Genomic DNA, 24032 nt, shown 5'->3' with positions numbered 1-24032 from the left:
TGTGGTTTCTGAATGTGCTTGATAAGTAACCTTCAAGAGTTAACGGGGAACCTGGCTCATCGGGAAATGTCAACCTTACATAAGTGTCAGGGTCAAAGTCATCAGTCATCTAGTCCCAGAAAAGTACACCAAATTGTCCTCTTGGTGGATGCTATGTTCTATTCGACTGTATATTACATGTGTGAAGCTCCAAAACAAAATAGTAATAAAAGCACAAACTTCCAAATTAAAGCCATGAGACACAGGACTAGTTCACAAACAATATTTAATAAACAGGTTTTATGACTCTCTCAAAAAAATAATAACCCTTTCCACTTCTGTAGCAGATGCTACAGCGTGTTCACATCTCATTTCACCTCCAAGGTAACCCCTATGAAACAGACTATACCTTTATCCCCTCCTCCAGGACCGGGACCATGGTGAGGTGAGCCAGGCACTTGTCTGAACTGCAAAATTTAAGAGCGTGCCAAAAAAACTCAGTAATCAACACTTAAAGTTTTTGAATATTTTCAATAGTTTTAAATAGCAAACGTGATGCAAAAATTAAATTATGAAACAAAAGATCAAAATTTTAAACAAAGACAGGGTCAGTATCAATTACTGTTGTTTTATTTTGCCTCAGGGTACAGTTCAGCTCAGTGAAGCACTGCCCTTTTCCAGAACAAAGAAACTGGGATGGAGCATTAAGTACACACCCAAGACTGGAAGGTTTGTTAAGGCAGAAGCGGGACCAAACCCGCCCAGGTACCTATGTTAACAGTCCAGGCCAGTCCCCCTCAGTGAAGTTCTCCATTTTACGAGAGGAAAATCTCCACTGTGAGTTTGAAGAGGCTAATATCCAAGCTCCCTGAAGTAATATTATTCTTAAATAATCTGAAGGTGGAACTGAACTCCATCAAACTCACAAGGAATGTAAATTAATATAAAAGCCAATAAAATACTAATTCATTTATTTCACGGACGCAATGTATATTTCTGAAACCAAATCTTTTAATAAATACTTACGGGTGGAAGAGTAAGTGTCTTGAAAGAGCCTAAAAGGAAAACGGGGAAGAAAACAGTCATAATTCAAATACAGTGATATAATACAAAACTTGTAAGACTCTCTTAATAGTCTTTCAGATGTAGAGGGAATCAGACTTACAGAATCACAAACTTATTTAGCCAAACCTAAACAATTTTATTAAATCCCAGAACACCTGAGAGATTATTACGTATCCTTGTGCCAAAGAATTAAGACTTAAAAGGCGATCAGTGGGTAAACCTCTCCCAAAAAATTAGTTACGTTCTGCTTCTCTTTTCCATGTGTAAGTTGCTACTGCTCTTGTTACCCTTTTAAGGCTGTACATGTTTGAGGGACACTCCATACAGTGTACAGAGGGAAGCTGAGGTTCATTTCTAATGTTCATTTCTCATACACTCATGATAAAGGGAAAAAAGGAAGGCATTAGTCACATCAGGGGTGAGCTGGGACTCATAACTGACCATTGGTATTAAAATGATGCAGACATATTTCATGTAAGTTCCTAAAAAAGACTGCTAATTTAACCCATGCCAATTTCTCATCAACTCTATTTATTGCAAGGGAAAAAATGTTTCAAGTTAAAAATAAAAGAGTACTTATTCAAAGTTCCCATTTAAGGGACATGAATTCAGAGGTGGTGACAGGCCCTCGGTTCCTTCATTCATTGAAGAAACACTTATAAGGGTACCACAGTGAACAAGACAGACATGGTCCCTCTCCTCCTGGAGGCCACATGTGCCCACCCCATGGGAACAGACAGGTACGGTATGGAGCGGGGGTTAAGCAAGTGGCCTCTGCAATCAGACCACATAGGTTCTATCCCAAATCAGCCACATACTAGTCTTGTCCTTGAACATGTTACCTGATTCTCCAGGTTCAATTTTTTCACCCACAAAATGAAGGCAATCACACAAGGTGGCTGTAAGGAATAAGTAAGCCAATCCCTGTAAACGGTACAGAACAGTGGCTGGCATGTAGGAAACACTTGATAAATATGTCATTACACTGCCAGAAAGCTTGAAGAGTCACCCACTGGCATGTCAGTGTGCCTCTATGGCAGTGGGCTTCAGATGTTTACGATGGAGTACTCAATCAACACGAATATTTGGTGCATGGTACCATGTCAAGTTAGATTTATAAAGTTATATACATGCACTTTCTCAACCAAAATATAAATATTAGAAAACCTGACTTTCTTAGTTTTTCTCAATAAAATAATGGAAATAAAAGTTAGTATATTTTCTACCTACTCCCTTATAAATGGTCTTGTGACTCCCAGATGTGTGCACCCCACTTTGACCACTGCCCCAATGGGCCTCAGTGAACTACAAGTATGTTCTCAGAAGCAGATAAGCAACTCATCAAGTCACTGATCACACAGCACAGATCAGTTTATCTAATAGCTGTCACCCTAGGAAGCAAGGAGCAGTGCTCTTCAATAATTAGGACACAGGACAAAGAATGTCTTGAAAAGGTGAAGGAGGAAGAACAATTGAACAGATATAGGTCCACACGGAACGGCTGCAATAGGGGCGGGGGAGGCCACTTCAGAGGGGCCACGGGAGGCGCCTAGAGGAAATGATGCAGTCTAGGGCTGTAGGATAAGGAAAAACGAGCCAGGTGAGAATGGAGGGGACCAGTTTCCAGGCAGAGCAGCAACAAGTGCAAAGGCATGGAGTCTACTGAAGAGAAGAGCTGTGTGAGACACGACCAGAGGCAGGGGAGGCAGTAGAGATGAGGCTGGACCAGACCACAAAAGGCCTTTCAGACAGGCGAGCCCTCACCAGAATGGTCTGGGTCACACTGTTATCCCCGCATTCTGATTGAGTATTTGTCCCGGATCTTTTTTTGGTTTAGCAAAATATTAATATGAGATGGGTTTAACCTGCACAAGATTTAACTTTGAAATTGTTTAATCATGCTTTGAGAACATCTCCATTTGTGGGAAGAAACTTCTGTTCATTAAGTTCTTGCTTTTAATGGGAGAGGCATATTCTATACTGAATTGAAGGGAAATTGAGAAGCCCCATAATGGTGCAGCAACTAAACTTGATGAAACACTCAAAAGAACCATAAATAGAGACAACTAACAAGTTCTGTCTTGTAAAAATATTTGTTGAGAAGAGGCATAGGCAGACCCTGCAAAATATTTGGGCTGAAACACATAAACAGTTCAATATGGGAAAAAATTGAAATTGAGTATACCCTCCACACATCAGAATTTTCTCTGATTTTACCGGGTAGCTCAGCACTTGTGGACAGAGTGTTTTCTCAACTAAAAATATTATGGTCACTGTATACCAACAATGAACAAGTGGAACCTGAAGTTAAATTACAAGGTCCACTTACATTAGCACCAAAAAAAAAAGAAATAGGCATAAATCTAACAAAACGTGTACAAGATCTAGATGAGGAAAACTACAAAACTCTGATAAGTGAAATCAAAGAGCTAAATAAATGGAGAGATATTCAATGTTCATAAATAGAGAAACTTAGTTGTCAAGACATCAGTTCTGCGCAACTCGATATTTAGATTCAATGCAGTCCTAAATCCTAATCAAAATCCCAGCAAGTTATTTCATGGATGTCAACAAACTGATTCTAAAGTTTACCTGGAGAAGCAAAAGACCCAGAATAGCTAACGTAATACTGAAGGAGAACAAAGTTGGAAGGATAATGCTACCTGACTTCAAGACTTACTAGAAAGCTACAGTAATCAAGACCATGTGATACTGGCAAAAGAATAGACAAATATATCAATGGAACAGAATAGACAGCCCAGAAATAGATGCTATAAATACTGTCAACTGATCTCTGACAGGCAGAACGTAGGGTAATTTTAGGGCAGTGAAAATACTCTGTGTGGCATTATGACGATGGACATATGTCATTACACGTTCATCAGAACCCACAGAATTCACAGCACCTAGAGTGAACCCTCGCATGAACTGTGAACTCTGGGTGATTGTGATACATCATTGCAGGTTCATCCTTGGTTAAAAAAAATTTTTTAAAAATGTGCCATTCTTGTGGGTGATGTTGATAATAGGGAAGGCTATCCATGCATGTGGACAGGGAAAACATGGGAAATCTGAAAAAAATATTTTTAATTATTTGAACGTTCAAGTTGAACATTATTATGATAATGGTCAGATAACTTGAACATTCAAATAAATAATGGACTATAACCTACTGAATAAAATAAGAGTATGAGTTTGTGCTGATATATAATTTAATAGATGACTAAATGAAGGAGAAGAAAAAGGGGTTTTTTTTACAATTTTTAATGTATTTTATTGGAGTAGAGTTGATTTACAATGTTGTGTTAGTTTCTGCTGTACAGCAAACAGATTCACTTCTACATATATATATGTATATATATTCAGAAAAAGTTATTCTTTACCATAGAATTCCAATAAATAAACGTATAAGGAATCATGGAATTAGAAAATTCCACAACAATAATGGTAATAACTGATTCAGGCGAATAATCATCAAACTTGTGTGTACAAGTGGACTGAGTGAGACTCGTAAGAAATAATAAACCATTGCTGTTTGAAGCTACTAAGTGTTGGGAGGTTCATTCATAGCAAAAGATAACTGGAACACATTTGAAATAAAAAAGATTAACTAGCAATATTAAGTATTATTATCCTTATTTTACAAATGAGAACCTGAATCACAGAGCTATTAAGTGACTTCCCCAGGGTCACACAGGAAAGAAGTAACGGAGCTAAGATTCTAAGCCACTGCCTCTCAGTAGAAGAACGGCAGCTGTACTTTTGTTCTTGCATTCTACCCACCTTTGATTATTATAAAAGTTGCACAGCCTGTGTAGCCTCTTTGTGTATGTTGACACCCTTATTGCCTCAGTCACACAGGTTCAACATCGCAATCCCCTTGGACTCCGGGCTCTCCTCAGCTCTAGGTTAGTCATCACCAGAACCTAGATCCTTCTTCCACAATGTTTCTCCCAGCCCTCAGTTACACTATAGGCGCTGCAATGGTGGAGCTAATTGAAACAATTCGTGTTATACAAGAACTTCTGGAAAGGATATAAAAACTAGAAAATTTCTTAACTCTTTTTATCAGTTCTTCACACTACACCGTTTTCATACGTTTGAAGCTAATTTCAAGATCGGAAAAACCCATCTACAAAGGAAACAAGAACCACACGTGTCTAAGGTCGGGTTCCCTGGGAAGCCGACTCGGACACGGTGATTCAAGCGCAGGGCGAGAGCCTGGGACCAGCACCTAGAGAAGGGGAGGGATGCAGAGGCAGGACTGGGGATGAGGGGAGGGGAAGAGCCTCAACACAGGCTCGAGCCGCGTCCACGGGGCGCCCTCAGAAGCAGCGCTGACCCCTGAGACTTGTCCTGAGTTGGGGGGAGGGGCTGGACCTCCACCCAAGGAGAAGTTCCCCTGGGGCAGGGTGAGTCTCCCTAGCGATGCAGCCCCCAGGAAGCTGGCTTGGAGGGCGGTGGGCTGCAACATTCCCAGCAGCTTCAGGGAATGAGTCTTCATCCCCGACAGGCTGGTTCCGGGTGGTAGAGCATGGTACCCACCACAACGTCCCACAGTGGAATAAAATCAGAAATACTAAACTGCAGGGAGCTGGGCCCCAGCAAAACAGCGCCCTCGATTATTGAGAGTCACTGATTTTTCGTGACTTTAGGATAAACCATCGGGCTTGACTATTTTCTCAGCCCAGTGACTGGAGGAAACAATGTGCTTCCTTTGGGCCTGACATACTGGCTACCTCCCATCACCGGCAGTCTCACCAAGACTAAAGGCCGCGTGTGTGTCTGTGTGTCTCTGTGTGTGTGTCTGCGTGTGTGTCTGTGTGTCTCTGTGTGTGTCTGTCTGTGAGTCTGTGTGTGTGTTGGGGAAGGGGGCGTAATTTATTTTTATCTAAGTGACACTAAGCAAGGAGAAAGTAAAAAACAGCTTCGAGTCTCCAATCCAAATAAACCTAGTAGGTTGATCAACTGAAGGGCGAGCATTTCAGCGATTCAAAGCCAGCTACCCAGATGTGAAGTGCGGAGATCCCATTCACAGAACTTCTGTTTTTAATGGGACTCTTCATAGAGTCAAAGCTTTGAGGGGTTTTCTCATTAAAGAGAAATTGGAAGAGGGGGTAGACTGCATGCCTGGGTCTCACTGCTCTGACATGTGACCGTGTCCATCACAGACCCAAGAAACACACAGCTGCCCCCAGAAGCTGGGGTGCAGGAGCAGAGAGGCTCCCACAAACCCCTAATTTTTGCTGGATTCAGGGGGTGACTCAAAGGATGTGCAGAGAGATCCAATTTAAAGTCCGCTCACTTGTCTCACGTGTCCTTATTAAAAGGTCGACTTGAAGTACTTGACATTTTTTGCAGCTTGTCTTCCCTCTAAATTGACAAGGGCAGCTTGGAATTTCCTAGGCACTTAGTAAAGTCTTATTTGAACATCCTAACATTCTAGCAGTAATTTACGGCACCAAAATATAAAATCGGGGGCAGGGTGGTAGGAGTGCAGATGAGAAATAGTCATCTCATTCTCAGTGGTTGCTAGGTTGGGGATGAAATAGATTGTATTTGCAAATTGTTGTGAACATTTTTTTCTCCCTTTTGCCGGAGCTCCGGGCTCTACGCAGACAAGGGAAATAGTCACCACCTCTTCAAATGCTGCACGGCATTCTTAATCACTGACTAAAGACGCACTCTGTTCTGTGAAGTCCTTCTCAATGTTACTGCAGATAATCTCTGTAAAACTCAGATCATTTTTGTGTATAACCAGAGAAAGTAGATCTTAAAATTCCTGCAGTGCTTTCTCCTTCCCAATGCCACCAAAGCCACTCAAAAGAAACCTTGTTTTAAAGCTTCACACTTGGCACAGGCCTGAGAGCTGGCCGTCATTTGATTTACAAATAGAGTCAAAGCTATTTTTAAATTGTGTAATAAGCATACACAAAAACTAACCTTTCCTTAACTTTTTAAACACACTCCATAATGCCATATGCTGCCTCTTCTGACATCTGTGCTCACCAGACAGCTCTGCAGAAAATCCCTGAAGGGAAGGAGAGTGTGTAATTGGAAATCCAACTAGGTCCAGAAGTATTCTCTATCGGGAAAAAAAAGGATTTTCCACCATATATGTACCTGGCTTAGTATTTACTGGTTAATTACTTTTGGCAACTCTCTGCTGTTCGGTAATGTACAATAATGAACTTAAGGAAATCACTTTTGCAACTAAAAGTTTCGACCTCTTTACCAAGTTATTAAATATTCTTTCATCAATACCCTCATTATTCAGCATTTTCTTCGATCACAGATGGACAAAGCGGGGAATGGGGTTTCCACCACAGATCCATGGAAGACAAAACCTTAAAATATGTTTCTGCTTCGTGGTTTAATGTCATTTTTAAGCCAAGGAACTCTTCAGTGAATTCAATCCATACAGAAAACACAAGTATTTCAAACAAAACAAAACAAAAAAGTTTCCTTTGGTCCCTACATACTCCTTTAAGTTTTTTCTCTCCTGCTTCCCCTTGCTTACAAATATCTCAATAAATAACAGTTTCATAAAAAACGTTTTGTTCCATTTAGACCACTGAGTATAAAATAGGTCAAATGAAAACCCACTAAAAGTAAAATAAATAAAATGGTACAATATAAACTAAATGTTAGGGCTTCCCTGGTGGCGCAGTGGTTGGGAGTCCGCCTGCCGATGCAGGGGTCACGGGTTCGTGCCCCGGTCCGGGAGGATCCCACATGCCGTGGAGCGGCTGGGCCCGTGAGCCATGGTCGCTGAGCCTGCGCGTCCGGAGCCTGTGCTCCGCAACGGGAGAGGCCACAGCAGTGAGAGGCCCACGTACAGCAAAAAAAAATAAAAATAAAAAAAAAAATAAACTAAATGTTAGGTTCTATACATATGAAAAACCAATCAAGCCAGGCTCTGGGTCGCTAAATGTACATGGCATTTATTATGGCAGGGTCAGTAATCTGCAGCCCACAGGCCAAGTCTGGCCCATGCCTGTTTTCGTACAGTTCATGAACTAAAAATGGTTTTAAATAGCTGGGAAAAATAAAAAGAATAATATTTTGTGACACGTGGAAATCATACGAACTCCAAATTCAGGGTCCATAGATAAATTTCTGTCGGTGCACGAGCACGCTCCTTTGTTACGCACCATCTATGGCTGCTTTCACGCTACAATGGCCGAGTAGCTGCAACCAAGACCACAGGCCAGCAAAACCTACCGTGTCGACCATCTGGCCCTTTATGGAAACAGTTTACCGACCCCTATGGTACGGGGTTCTTTTTGGGAAGACATCCTCCTTCCTCAAGGTATGAGGAGTAAGGTTGAAGGCCCACTCCAGTCAGAATCAAAGAGCCATCAATAGAGACACACGGCATTAAAAAAAAAAAGCTAAAACACAGACACCTAGCCTCATGCCACAGGTTTGCGCTCAGGAGGGAGGCATCAGGGCTATGTCTGATGCTGGGAGATGCGCGGTATAACATAGCTGACATTCCCAAGTGTTTACTGTGTGCTAGGTACCATGGTAAACGTCCTAAAGCAGTACATTACAAAAAGGAAAAAGAATAAAAATTTAAAAAACAAAGGAAAAAGAAATGGGTGAAATTAATTTTAATAACATTTTATTTAATCCCGTATATCTAAAATATTACCATAAAATTTGTAATCAATATAAAACCATTATTGAGTTTTGCTGTATTTTTTGGCAGTAAAAGTATTCAAAATCCAGTGTGTATTTTATACTCACGGCCCATCTTAAGATGTACGAGCCACATGTCAAGTGCTCAAAAACCACATGTGGTTGCCATATTGGACAGTGCAGCTCTAAAGCACTGTCTCGTTTAATCCTCACAACAGTGTTCCGAGGTACGTACTGTTATTGTTGCTTTTATGCAGAGGAAGACACTGAGACTAGAAGAGATGAACGACCTGCCCAAGGCCACATGGGTAGTAAGAAGTAGTGCTAAGGGCCCAGTTCCAATGCGGCTCCAGAGTCTCCCAAACTGTACAGGGCAGACCCAGCTAATTCCCTCTACAATATCAGTCCCAAAAAACCTCATACTCCCTCCTGTGACGCTTCTGTAGCTTACTGCACTTACTGTTGGTATCTGGACACACCCACTCTTCCATATTTTCTCTTATCCATGTTGTTATTGCCTCAAGCACCTATGTAGCCCTCCAGGGAACCATCCGTCTTCAACACAACAGGCTCATTTGCAGCATTCATTCCACACTCCCCGTTCCCATGCATGGCAGACACAGCTAATCCAACCACTATTTCAGTAAACCCAGACTTGACCTGAAACCGTCAACACAGCACTCCGAGCAGCCTCTACAATCAACTTGAGCTGGCACATGAAATGAAATCTGCTTTGCTTCCTCGTAAAGAACAGAAGGACAGGAACTCTGTGTGGTCACCAAACATTTACGCCACCAGTATTGTGCCATATACAATTTGGTGCCTGATGAACGTTTGGAATTCGCAAAATAGTAAATCTTACCTCTCTTCCTGAGGAGACGTAACACGTATTTCAGTGAAATTTAAATTTATAATACTAAACCGTTTCTGCCAGCTACATTTTCATAAATGTAAACTCCTAACGTTGTCCTGCCAAAAGAAGCTACCAGGTGCTCTTGGTACGCGGGCCTCTCACCGCTGTAGCCTCTCCCGTTGCGGAGCACAGGCTCCGGACGCGCAGGCTCAGCGGCCATGGCTCACGGGCCCAGCTGCTCCGCGGCATGTGAGATCCTCCCGGACCGGGGCACAAACCCATGTCCCCTGCATCAGCAGGCGGACTCTCAACCACTGTGCCACCAGGGAAGCCCTACCCGGTGCTCTTAAAATACCTTCCTCCCTGTTTATTTCCAAGCACTTTACCACTCTGGTTTTCAGATTTTAATTCATGAATCACTTCTTCAGAACTAAGGACCCACAGACCTGCCCACCACCTCCCTACTCCACTACCTCCACCAAATCTTCTTTGATCAGTTTCACCCTCACTCTTGCAAAGGAAGAAAGTCAGGTCACAGGGTTTTCCTAAGGGAAGTGAAGACTAGAAGGGACAGAGGACCCCCACAATTTCCACTCCTCCAGTTCTGTCACTGTACCTTTGATATGAGGTCCTCTTAGCCCAGACCAAGATGTGATGAGTTACAACTCCACTTCTTATTCACACTTACAACCACAGTGATAATAAAATGCCTCTACCCCATCCCCTCAAGCTTCAAGTGAGGCATACGTCCACCATGAACAGCCCCTTTCTCTTCCCCGTTCTCCTGTGTGCCCTCCCCTGATGCCAGTATGGGTGTCAGCCCTTGCATCCCAATAGCCCACAATCCAGCAGGGACCCAGGTTAGCGCAGCACCAGGGAATATCTCCAATTCTGTTTCTTTCCCCAAGGAGCCACTGCTTTTAACGTTTATCCCCACTTCCTACAGAGAGATGACAGATCTGCACAATTTAGAGGAAACTATAGCAAGGTTTTCTAAAATCATATTTCAATTTTATTCATCTCAAGTTCAGACTTCAAAATATTTCTTTCTCTTCTGTTTCTTCTTACATCAGAGGAAAAAGTACTTTTTAACGATAATCCACTCACCTGTGCTCTCGAACCTGATTCTCTTCTTACCCTGAATTATCCACCCCTTCCCTTCGCATCAACCCTTTTACCTCTTTACTGTGTTTTTTTGTTTGTTTGTTTTTGTTTTTTTGCGGTACGGGGGCCTCTCACTGTTGTGGCCTCGCCCGTTGCGGAGCACAGGCTCTGGATGCGCAGGCCCAGCGGCCATGGCTCACGGGCCCAGCCGCTCCACGGCATGTGGGATCCTCCCGGACCGGGGCACGAACCGGTGTCCCCTGCATCGGCAGGCGGACTCCCAACCACTGCACCACCAGGGAAGCCCTCTACTGTGTTTTTTAAGAGACAATCCACCTCTCTCCTTTCAACCGTGAAACTTCTACAGAGTGGTCTACTGCAAAGGTGATATTTGAATCAAAACCTGAAGCAGCTGAGTCGTGAAGACATCTGAGTCGTGCATTAGAGGTAGAGAGATGAGTAAATGCAAAGGCCCTGAGATGGGAGCATGCTTGGTGTGTTGTAGGACCTGCATGAAGTCCAGAGAGGCTGGGGAGTGAGGTGGGAGTCGTGTGAAACGAGATCAAAGGGAGCTAGATTGCGTAGGGTTCACAGGCCATCGGAAGGCCATTGGCTGATACTGAGATGGGGAGTGACAAAATCTGGCCTATGTTTTCTGGCCATTGGATTGAGAATAGACTATAGAGCCATAAGTGTAGGGAGGAAAAAAAAAAAGATAACCTAGGAGGCTACTGCAGTCATTTTTTTAAAAAAAGAGTGGTCGGGCTTCCCTGGTAGCGCAGTGGTTGAGGGTCCGCCTGCTGATGCAGGGGACGCGGGTTCGTGCCCCGGTCCGGGAAGATCCCACATGCCGCGGAGCGGCTGGGCCCGTGAGCCATGGCTGCTGAGCCTGCGCGTCCGGAGCCCGTGCTCCGCAACGGGAGAGGCCACAGCAGTGAGAGGCCCGCGTACCGCAAAAAATAAAATAAAATAAATACGATACAATAAAAATAAAATAAATAAAAATTTAAAAAGAGTGGGCTACACTTTCTGATTATATTTCCTCACCACCTATTTATTACTGAAAACTTGGCTCCCAACAATCAACTGAAAACCATTCAGTTGAGGATCTCCAGTGCCCTTTTTCCTGTCCTCTTCTCTTCTCTGACCTTCTGGGACACTACATACTGTTAAGACCTAACTTCCTGGTCTTCTTCCTTCCCTTGGCTTCTGAGACGTCTCAGCGTCTCCAATCCATCCCTGTTTCGGTTGCTCACGGGCCAGGAGCTTCACTGACTTCTTTCCCTCCTCGCAAGCTCCTGTCATCAGGCTTGTTCTTTCCATAAGCGCTGCCTCCTGTACATCCCACGCCTTCCCACCAAGACTTCGAATACTGTCTGCCTCTATGAAAACAACGCCTTCAACTCTACCCCTAGTTACAATTTCAAACTTATCTGCTGCGTATCTCCACCTGGGTGCCTCCCCACACTTACATCTAAAGCAGAATGTAACATCTTTTCAGAAAACACACACACACACACACACACACACACACACACACGAAGCTCTGTCTCCTTCTCATGTCTGCCACTCCCAGCCCTGGGCTCTTTTCCTCTGGCACACCCTTCCCTTCTCTCGTATGTGAAGTAACTGTTCCCACAAAATGCCAAATACATCAGCAGAGGTGGACCACTCATGAATGGACATCTGTACAGCTCTGGGTGTAAAAGGTAACAGTACCAGGCACAGGGTCACACAAAAGCAGCACTATTTACCAACCACACTGAATTTTCGACACAAACAAGAAATAAAAACTCTCCAGCCTCTGCACTTTTAACATTATACTTATCCTTCTGAAACCTCTGAACCTTCTCTAATGCCTTCCTTCCTCTTCTGTCACACCCCCCCATTCATTCATGTGTCACATACCGCAAATAATCAATAGATAATAAATTAATGGGGGGAAACGTCATCCGGGAAACAAGGAGTTCCAGCATTGTAAATCCTTCTTAACAACATAATGGATCAAACAGCAACCCCGCCCAGATTCTTACAGGATCTGATTTCTGCTCCCACCACAAGCCCTCAGTGACTCATTCCCCTTTAGAAGAGCAGCGGTACATGTTTAGCTTGGAGTTTGAAGAATCGGTCTGTTCACTTTCAACTTCACTCCATCACTGATTGGTAATCAAACCCCAAGACCTGTTTCTCCACTGCTTTACATTAACACCAACGTTTAGAGCTAGGGGCCACTTGAAAGGCAAATACGGAAATCTGGGCGGGACCTTCAGCTGTCTTGAATCATCACAGAACTTGCAAAGGCTTGCCTCTCACCCTCAGGTTTTCCGGTGCTTGGTCGGAACAATCCATGAGAGTCCTTCTAACCGAAGGGCAGTTGTTCTCACTTTAACGCAGCTGAGAATCACTTGTGATGACTGCTTAAAATAAAGTTTAGATTCCCAGACCTTACCCATGTCTAGAGAGGGTGACCATGAATCTGCATTTTGAATAAGTATGACTCACATTTTGAGAAACACAGCAACAGAATTTAGTTTTAGAAAAGATCTGAGGTGCCTAGCCACCCACTCCCACCCCTTGCAGAACGATTAGTCCATAAAGAGCAACTCAACCTTGAGCTGAAACAAGAAACTGGCACAAAAATGCAGGTAAGCATTTCTAAACTCCTTAGTTAGCCTTATTTTCTTCCGTATCAGATAAAGCAACATTCGCAAATATACCCTAAGCCTCACACAGAGTTCCCCATATGTTCGGAGAGTTTCCTAGAGTATAACGGAAGTAGCTTCAGCTGCAAATGTGGGTGCCTGTGATCTGTTTCCAGCTCTACCACCAAAAGGCGTTTCACCCTGGGCAAGTCACCAGACACCACCCCTCAGTCTCCTCAGCCATAAACTAGCTGATTGATTTGGCTTACCTCTGAGACCCCGACCAGCTCCAAAATTCTACGAAGCCCAAACTAAATTAGGAGGAGAGCTGGCATTGCAACTTGCAACTCTCAGATCCAGATTAGATTTCATGAGATCCAGCTCTGAACTACCACAAGCAAACGAGAAAATGATTTTCAAGGAAGACTGATACCACACTGCATCAATATCGCAAACAAAAAGTATTTCATGCTCTTTCAGGCAGTGGAAAACCTTCAACTTCAGAACCATCAGTACCAACAGAACCAACTTCACATTCAGGCTATACCATTTAATGTGTTATCCCAGGAAAACTATTCTCTCTTAGCCTCAGTTTTCTTATCTCTAAAATGAAGATAATAGTACATTCCTCCAAGGGTTATTGAAGTTAAAAATTGTGCATAAAGTCCCTGGCACTATAAGGACACTCAAAATTTAATATGTTACGTTCCTTCCCATCCCCTCCTAGTGAGGTGCCTTTTATAGAGTCCCCAGTTCAAGATCATCCCAACAGGTGACTAAGAATTGCCTCTGACATAACTGTTGCCATCATCTTCTAATGACAATAGGTACCAATTTCTTGAGTAAGTCCTATGTGTTTAAGTGCTTTAAACGTTACCTCATTTCACCCTCACATTAACCGTATAACTGTACAAGGCGGAAACCACTGCTCTTCAGATGATTAAACTGAAGCCTGGTGAGAAGGTGACAGCCCACAGACACACAACCACTGATGGAAGGGCATCAGGTAGCCTGGCTTCAGAGCCCACGCTCATCGTGACTACACTCTGGCCCTTTATCCTCAGGTCCCACCTTCTTACTAATATATACTACACACAATACCAAAGACATGTGAAAGAAGAACCCACACCCTTTAAAAATAATTCTCATGTCACTGCAAGTTCAAAATGAGCTCTACTGGCACAGCTGCCCGTGCAAACCTTCCCTGGGAGACCTGCACACAGAGCATACTAATTCATCTACGCTCATAAAAACCAGTTACTGATTTTGATCTACAAGCCATGAAATGTATGTCAGGAGCTTTGTTTCCACCAGAAAGCCATCCAAACTGAATTGGATGAGTTTTTTAAGTTCTTCAGCTAATATTTCCAATTATGAAATACTGACTTCCCATCCTTGCTGAATCAAGATAGAAAATAAAGTACCCCCATAGTCAATGGGAGAGAGATAAAAAGACAATAAAGACAAAGAAGAATGTTTCATTCTTAAAGAATAGAAGGTAAACACCCTATTAGCTCTCCAAGATTTTAGGGCAAGAAGAAAAGGCAAGTTATACAAGGATACAGACATACACATAGAGTTCACCTCACCCAAACCCTTCAGTGGAAAGATGGAAGCAGGCTCGGCGCCATAAATAAATAAGAAGAGCCTCCAGGCCAGGAGATGCCCTGCCTTGCACCCAAGTTTGCAGCTGAGATTTTCTGTTTAGGTTTTTTTCTTTTTTTCTTTTTTTTTTTTTTTTGGGGGGGGGGGGGGAGAAATTTTATTTTTTTTTACATTATATTGAAATGCAAATCAAAACTACAATGAGGTATCACCTCACACCAGTCAGAATGGCCATCATCAAAAAAGATATTGAAGTATTGTTGATTAACAATGTTGTGTTAGTTTCAGGTGTACAGCCAAGTGACTCAGTTATACATATACAGGTATCTATTCTTTTTCAAATTCTTTCCCCCCTTAAGTTGTTACAGAATGTTGAGCAGAGTTCCCTGTGCTATCAAAAAGTCTACAAGCAATAAATGTTGGAGAGGGTGTGGAGAAAAGGAAACCTTCCTACACTGCTGGTGGGAATGTAAATTGGTGCAGCCACTATGGAGAACAGTATGGTGGTTCCTTAGGTTTTTATCTTATATCAGGTATATGTGAAACCAGCGACAAAGAATTCATCAGTGGAGGAAAGGGGTGTATTCTTTATTATTTGAAGTACATTTCATTCAGGAAAAACAATGAAAGTTTACAAATGAACATTTCAAATTGTAAAAAGAGATCGGGAAATAAAGCAGAAATTATGGTTTCCAGGATATCAGAAATGATTCAATTCCTTCACACGCTTTAAAAGATGAGAAGAGGGCTTCCCTGGTGGCGCAGTAGTTGAGAGTCCGCCTGCCGATGCAGGGGACATGCGTTCGTGCCCCAGTCCAGGAAGATCCCACATGCCACGGAGCGGCTGGGCCCGTAGAGCCATGGCCACTGAGCCTGCGTGTCCGGAGCCTGTGCTCCGCAATGGGAGAGGCCCGCGTACCACACACAAAAAAAAAAAAAAGATGAGAAGATAGGTGTCATTTATGACCTGTGAATTCCAATGTTCTACAGTTTTTTTCTTGATTTGGCATGGAACTCCAGGGCACCATCACAGTAAAGGAAGAGGTAAACGCCAGGAAGCTAAGAAATAAGGGGACAGACTCACTCTCCAACCAACAGACAGTCTGACTTGATTTCAAATGCCAGTAGATGCTCCATCTTCTCTGGTAATTACTACCTGCTGAATTTTGTCAATTACATTTACTTAACTAACTCTTCTGTACAACAGAAGATAAGATTCACCATAGAAGATGAAGAGAGTGGTGTTCGTAACAATGACAAGTACACTTCAGTATCTGAATGTCACCACTAAAAACGCGTTAATATACCCTTAGGGAACTCCTCAAAGTTTATTAGAAACACTTTTTCTCAAGGGCTATTGTTCACCCAAAAATAAATAAATAAAAATTAATTGATCCCAATAAATATAAAATTAATATATTTAAACATGAATAAACTAACTGTCATGCAATCCATGCTACTGGCCTCAAGGATGGGAACGTAAACAAAATTTTTCCCGTATCTGCCAAACAAATAAATGAACTTTTCCTTGAGGACAAGCCATACTTTTCTGCCTTTATTAAGGAAGGTATATGCTGCAATTCTAATGCTTTAGCTATTACTATTTCTGACACAAATTAAGCTAGAAAGGCATTCTGGTTATGGTGAAACACCGCCCTGCCCCAGGAATTTCTAAGAACAGCAGGACTGCTAGAAACAGCCACTTAGAAACAATCCCCCTCCTTACCCAGCTCTGCTAGCAGGCAGACCTTTATTAAAACCAATCTTTCCTTGGCAGGACCTCTTGGAGTCCATCATAAGAAAATGATGAAATAATCAGACCTAAAATGTATTTATTTGCTTGTGTTTATGTGGCAAGGAAAAAGTGAATCCTAGGAAGATCCAGACCCCACTAATTTAGAAAGTCCTCCTTTATCTACATATTGTTACACCTGGAGAAATCAGATAAAGCAAAGGATGTAAGGACAGGGAGGGAGAAATGTCTTGGTCCTTAAGTCCTAACTTTACAGGAAGCATCTGCTCTGAGAACAATGACCCACAGCCCCTGATAACAAAGTTAACATTCTCCTTTGAAAGAGGGAGAAGGGTTGCAATGGTATTTTCAATGAAACTGTATGTCAACTGCGTCCAAAACAGCCCCTAAAAGTAGTGCATTTTCTCTCTTTCTTTTTCAAAGATCCATTAAGCTCCCAGGATAGTGTCGTCTGACCCACTTCAGCCTTACCCAAAAGCATGACGAACTTTCCTCCCAAAGGAAAAATCTAAGAATAAAGTTTAAAACCAAGCCACAGTAACAAGCACCTCAGTGTTCGTACTATTTGCAGAAAAAAAGAAACAAGACTGACGAAGGAGACTGCAGAAAAGACAACATAGGAGAAATTCTAGAATAAGCACACGCAAATGTCCGAGCAAAGCCCAAGTATTTATCAAGATCATCCTTGTTATTCTGGACCTTTGCATTGTAGTAAAACTGTCACACTAGTAGAGCCAAAATGATAATTCTTAATGAATAAATAATGAATGTGGAACTACCTTAAGTGTGGTCTGCTGTGACTTAGTATTTCAATATTTTCTTTAGCCATTATCACAAGACCAAGATTCATTCATTTTCAGAATAAGTAGTTCAATAATAAAAGTAAGAGATCTGCCCCCATGTAAAAAGGAAATGATGCTTCCTGCATCTTCTTCAATAGTATTCCTATTTACAATATTAACAGCTACTGTTTATTGAGTGCCTACTAGGTACTAGATACTGATTTTAACTTTATAACTGCCCTGGGAAGTACATTATCCCCGTTTTATAGATGAGGAAATTGAAGCTCAGAGCATTTAAGTAACCTGCCCAAGATCACACAGCTAGTGCTAAGACGCAGTCTCAGATCTTAAGCGCTAACTGCGTTGCTTCTCCAGGGAAACAAGGCCTCCCGCTTTCCTGACACTACTCCTATGAAAGACAAAGTGGCCTGGCCCCTGCACACATCACTTCTTCCTGACTCCAAACTTACCCACCCAGTCAGTCAACTTCCCAACGGAGAAAGAACCTCGGATGTAGATAAACTTTGATTTTATCTCATTTCATGATGGTGTTAATTTCTCTATGCTGGTAAAGGATAAACATTTATATAATGAGCTACTGTGGAATCTCATCCACCCTTCATTTTGTGCCCTTAAATGATTCTTTTAAAGGATAACTCAACATTATAGGAAGTTATGCCTCAATTTCTGGCCTCTGACTGAACATCTGAACATGCTTCTAGTTAACAGTGTTTACAGTTGGGTGGTAGGATTACAGGTAGGATTTTGGTTTATTCCCTTTACTTCCAGTATTTGCCAGGTTGCTAGCACTGAGTATATATTACTCTTTCAACTAGAAAAAAATTAAATGTTCATTTTAATGTGAAAGAAAGTTTATCTATTTAACTATTTACCCCCCAAATTATTCTGCCCTTAGTATTGAAAAAGAAGACATTCACTGACCCAATTTAATCCTGGACCTGGTTAGAACCCAAATTTAAAACAAGATATGTGGGTTCTTTTACAAATGCCTCCGACTTCTTTTACATTATTTTTCTCTTTTTTCCTGTTACTTAAAAAACTAAAAACTATTCCATAAAACTAGATTTTAACTTTAGTTCTTCTTTTCCTACCCACAGGCCTACTTAGTAAAATCCTCTGCATCCAGTAAATATGGTCATACCTGGTTTGCATAAACCATACGTGAATATGGTTTTGTGCCAGACTGTTAACTACGCCCATTTCCTCTTCTGGGCACACACTGTCCTACATGCCCAGCCTCCTGTGCAGCTAAACGTGGCCATCAGAGGAGGGAGGAATGATATGAGCCACGTCCAGGCCTGGCCCATAAAGACCTCCCACAGGAGACACTCCACGCTCTTCCCCTGCAGATTAGAAGCCACGTACTGGTGACGACAGAGCCACAAAGGGGAAAGAACCCGGGCCTCACAATCTCCACCTGGAAGAGCATCCCAGGAACATCATTTTGGACTCCACATGAGTAAGAAATAAAAGGGTATTGTGTAAGCCACTGAAAATGGGGGGCTTCTCCACTACATCACATAGCACGTGGCTTTATTAACATACTCCAATTATTACTGCAGATGAGTTAAGACTCTGCTGTTATCTTACCTTTTTCAAAGACTCCTTCTGCTTCCAGGACAGAGGCGGCAAGGTTTGCGGCTATCTTGACCAGCTCCGCCTTCACAGTGACCTGTGAGGGGCTGTGTTCCAGAAGCTCCACCCCAATGGTCACATTTCCCCCCGGCCTGATGATCCCAGGGGCTGTCACCAGAAACTTGGGCCTAAAGAGTTCCCAACAACAAGGGAAAAACAAAGTTTCTTACCGTCACATCTCCATTCTTTTGAGATCCTCAAATTTCATAGGCTCCCTATACTGTGCCAGTTGCAACTGTTCCAATTAATATTGCCTCACTGCTCCATTTAGCAACTGCACTGAAATGCTATTGAAACAACAATAATCCCCATAAATCCAGTTTTATTGAGATATAATTGATTTGACCTTCATGCACCATGAGATGATTATCACAATAAGTTTAGTGAACATTCAACCTCTCATATAGATACGAAATTAAAGAAATAGAAAAAATACATATTTTTCCTTGTGGTCAGAACTCTAAGGATTTACTCTCTTCATGACTTTCATATATAACATACAGCAGTGTTCATTATATTTATCATGTTTTAGTGATACATTCCCATAAGTCAATTTTAATGCGGTAATCCATGCACTGTTAGAGGACCGGCCTGTGTTATTATTTCCATTTTATAAACCACAAATAGCACAGGATGGCTTACACTGGGACACGCAGAAGTTATTGGCAAAGCATCAATACAAGCCTCTAAACTCCTTTACAGAAGACATCATCCCAGCGTAATTTTTTGTTCTTGCCTTAAAGACACACCACACACACACACACATACACACACACACACACACACACACACACACACGGATTTTGCTTGTTTCTTATTGAAACCTTTATGTTTGGGCATCTACCCAAGAAAACATCATCTAATCAACACCACTGATTAAAATATACCGTCTGAAATTAAACTATCAGTGCTGACATTTCCAGGTAGAGCAGAGCATAAAAATCGCTGAAACAGCACTTTCCCTGCCCAAGCTAGGGATTAGGGCTCAAGGGCAAAAACCTCTGGGGGGAAGCGGGGGAGTGCTTTCCACTACTTAGGTGTCTCACTCGTTATCTTCCCACGATGTCTGCACCTAAACCCCATACTTCAGCTACCTCGGTCACACCTTGTCATTGCCAAAGTTGAGGCATCTTGTTTAGAAAAAAATATATATATATATGTCTTTAAAAGAAAAAGTCACATTATTTGGGAGCTAAAAGTTGAGAAGAACGCAGAGGCAACGTGGACTAAAAATAAAATGCTGTCTTTAGAAAGTAGTTACGGCCAGAGGCGCTTAAACAACCTCGCGGGTGGAGAGAGCAACTGTCCCGCGAAGAACCGAGGGGAAGCGATGCATGATCAAATCTCCAGGCCGGGGTCCGGCTGGGGATCGCCGCCGCCCCGCGCCCGCCGCCCCGCGCCCGCCGTCCCGCGCTCCTACCTGGGGGCGGCGGCCAGCGCCGCGCTCCACACGCAGAAGAGGCGGGCGGCGGTCCCGAGCCGCGGGCCCCGCATCTCGGCGGCGTCTGCCCGGCGACCGCGGGCTCCGGAGGAAATTCGCGGGCAGCGCGGGGTGTGGCCTTCCACCTCCTCCCGGATCTCCCCGACTCCAGGCTTAGCAGTTTGCACTGGGCGCGCCTGCGAGCGGAGCGAGGGCTCTACATTGAGCCGGATCGCGGCGGCGCCACCCCTCCCGCCGCATCGCAATGGCGCTGCTCGGCGCCCCGGGCCGCACCGCAAACCCCGGGCGGCAGCCCTGCTGCCCTGGCCACCCGGCTCCTCGGGCTGTTTATGCTAGCGCTGCACCGCCCGTGCCCGGGGTGCATGAACAGGCCCATCCTTGTACGGAGATGTTCATAGCAACCTTGTGAGGTGGGAAAAAATCAGTCATTGTCGTCCAGACGATGAGTCAGAATTTTAGAGAAACGGCAAACACGCACACACACACGCCAAACAGGGGTGTATTTTCTGGTAGTTGTTCAATATATACGAATGAATAGGCACAAGAGAAAAACTTCTTTCCCTTGAAACAAAAACTCACGTATATCGTTTACCTCTCCAGGAAAAATGTGGTTTCTCCGTTTAAAAAAAGAAAAGAAATGGGCTTCCCTGGTGGCGCAGTGGTTGAGAGTCTGCCTGCCGATGCAGGGAACACGGGTTCGTGCCCCGGTCCGGGAGGATCTCACATGCCGCTCCGCGTCCGGAGCCTGTGCTCCGCAACGGGAGAGGCCGCAACAGTGAGAGGCCCGCGTACCGCCAAAAAAAAAAAAAAGAAGAGGAAGAAAATTCTGGCACATGCGGAAGTTAGGTGTTGCTCCTCAGAACTCTGAGAAACAACTGTCGGGGGAGATGCTTTATACTGTGGGCTATCGCTAAGCACTTCTGCTACAGAAGGTATTCATTAGCACTGTGAAGCCTGGAGCAATTTGTGTAAACACGTTAGAATTCGGGTGGCTCTCCTATCCTTAGGAAGACCAGTGGCCCAGGGTGCCCAGCAGTTGTTGAGCTCCAGCTCCTGCGTCCTGGCTTATCTGTAGCTCCTTCCCCACTGCTTGGTGCTGTCACCATGTTCAGATGACTCAGGTTTCACCATGGCTACACCATAAAACAGGGAACTGCCAGCAACTGTTGGAAAACAGGCACATTCAGTCCCTAACAACTTAAAGTTTCTAATTCATGGAGAAAAGTTTTGGATGGTCACATTTTAATACGGGACAAAATGCAAAAAGAAAAGAGGTCAGCCAAGGGTGTCTCCTCACAAAGCTATGTGCTAAGTAAGGGGGAAAGTAGCACCTAGACCAACTGTGGTTTTGGAGTCCAGGAACTCGCTTTCCTCCCTTTCCTGTTCCACCCTTTTTCACCCTGCTGAACAGCTAGCAGACGTCCCTATGTCCTCCTGTCTCCTCCGCACTCCTATCTTTAGTGGCCGACTTCCTGTGCAGGCAGGGCTTGGGTAAAGTGAAAAGGGTCCAAGTGGGTCTTTGGGTGCACATCCTGTGTCCCTGACACAGCTGTTACTGCCTGTCTGGTCTCCTCACCTCTGTTGTTCAGGGTCAAGTGTGGGCTCTGTCAAAGTCTAAATCAGTGCGTCTCCAACTCTAATGTGTATGAGAATCACAGTGAAATGCAGATGCTAATTCAGCAGGTCCGGGACAGGGACTGAAATTCTGCCTCATGTCAACATACTGTGGGCCACAGAGGGTCTACAGGTAAACTCTCTCTTTGATGAGAAAAGGAAGTTGGAAACCTGGAGAAAATTCTTTCCAAGCTTCACTTTGTAAGATGGATCAATAAATTCAGGTTTATTCTAGAGGCAGGAAAATGTAAAAAGCACTCCAAAAGATTAGTTGATAATGTTGCATTCCAAGAAGTCTTCTAGAAAGGTTTAGAACCACCTAGTTGTTTCGTAAAATGACATCTGTGCAGATTTTAAATTGATGCAGCCTCCCTGTTTATGCCTTCCTTCTCGCGATACACAAGAAAAACTTAACCATGTAGATTTGCACAGAGATGAGGCACAGAGTAGCCACTCAGGAAAACTGCTTAAAAGGATTAATAAAAAATCTTCTGGGCTTCCCTGGTGGCGCAGTGGTTGAGAGTCCGCCTGCCAATGCAGGGGACACGGATTCGTGCCCCCGTCCGGGAGGATCCCACATGCCGCGGAGCGGCTGGGCCCGTGAGCCATGGCCGCTGAGCCTGCGCGTCCGGAGCCTGTGCTCCGCAGCGGGAGAGGCCACAACAGTGAGAGGTCCGCGTACCGCAGAAAAAAAAAAAAAAAAAAAAAAAATCTTCTTCCTAGATTTTTTTTTTAAGTAAGAAAAACTTAAAGTTGTCTGATAGTAACAATAAGAGATGGGGTTAAATAAATTATGGTATGCCTATGCAACAGAATACTGTGAAGCAATTTAAAATTACGCTCTTGAATTGGAGACTTTATTATTTTGTTTGTTTTGGAGACTATTTAATTATCTAAAGATAAATATTCCTGATGCTGTTGGGGGGAGTCTTTTATAAAACAGAATTTAAATGATTCCATTTTTATAAAAATAAATTGTGTTTATGTATACATATACGTTATAGATATATGCATTGAAGGAGAACTGGAAGGGTATTCAGCAAAATGTTATCAGTATCCAGGTAATTACCTGGATTTGCCAAGTTTTCTACAATGAGCATATATATAATAATTTTTCTTTTAAAAAGAAAACAATAAAAATGATATTGTTTTAGCAAGTAGTCTTTAAGGGAGCATCTTAGAAACTCTTTGGAATAAAATTCATGAGTTTTGATACAAAAAAATTATATATGTTCCCCCTATGAAAACTGAATGGCCTTTGGCATAAGAACCCTACACTGTTCCCGTGTCCCTTCTGGACATGTCTTAGGGTGTGGTTCATTGAGAAAAGAGGAATCTGTAGGAGATAGATCCTATGCGATTGTGGGAGCAGCCATTGACTCTGCACCTAGTGTTAAGTCTAAGTCACTCTAAGATAGCCAGGGCAGAAAAGCTACATGTGGACCAGAACAAGGAAGCATGAGGGCAAGAGACATGGAACCCATGTCTCTATTAACACCTCCAACTCGGACGTCATGGGCAACCTGCAGGAGAAGCCGGCTGCATATGCACTTAGCCCAGGATTCAGAAAAGCTCAAGGAGGAGATCCCCTGAGAACTGGAGGGGCTACGGGACCCACTGCCGCCCCACACCCACAAGTCAACTAACACAGCAGCAGCAATCTGGGCTAGTGGCCAACGCCTAGAGCCCTGCACTGACCTTCAGAGAGTGAAAAATATGACTTCGGTTTCACTGCTGGCTTCCAAATTCATATAAAGTATCTCTTGTGGCCAACACTAACTCATAACCATACAGGGAGGGGAATTCTAGGAAATTTAGCTTCATCTTAGATAAGTCGGCACAGTACAAAGCTACCAAAGTCCATGCGTCATCAACTAGGCCTCTGTATATACCC

The 24032-nt window shown here is 43.3% G+C and overlaps 1 protein-coding gene across 3 annotated transcripts in view; it reads right to left on the bottom strand.

Annotated features, from left to right (window-relative positions):
• The window catches only part of CD109 (CD109 molecule), a 152437-nt gene that overhangs the window by 97050 nt on the left and 31355 nt on the right, over positions 1-24032 (bottom strand). Inside the window, exons 1-3 of one of the 3 annotated variants that reach the window (XM_029224282.1) lie at positions 20504-20683; positions 19039-19211; positions 1006-1034 (exon numbers count right to left, since the gene is read on the bottom strand). In XM_029224282.1, coding sequence (XP_029080115.1) covers positions 1006-1034; positions 19039-19211; positions 20504-20577 — 276 coding nt within the window. In that variant the 5' untranslated portion in view covers positions 20578-20683. Of the gene's footprint in view, positions 1-388; positions 432-1005; positions 1035-19038; positions 19212-20503; positions 20684-24032 lie in introns of those variants that run through there. The other 2 variants (XM_029224286.1, XM_029224284.1) reach the window with 2 other exon arrangements.

Source organism: Monodon monoceros, unplaced genomic scaffold (genome assembly GCF_005190385.1).
Source record: "Monodon monoceros isolate NGI ecotype Baffin Bay Population unplaced genomic scaffold, NGI_Narwhal_1 Super_Scaffold_15, whole genome shotgun sequence".
Classification (NCBI taxonomy): Eukaryota; Metazoa; Chordata; class Mammalia; order Artiodactyla; family Monodontidae; genus Monodon; species Monodon monoceros.
Note: the sequence above shows the minus strand (reverse complement) of the source record. Positions and strands in the feature narration are given on the sequence as shown.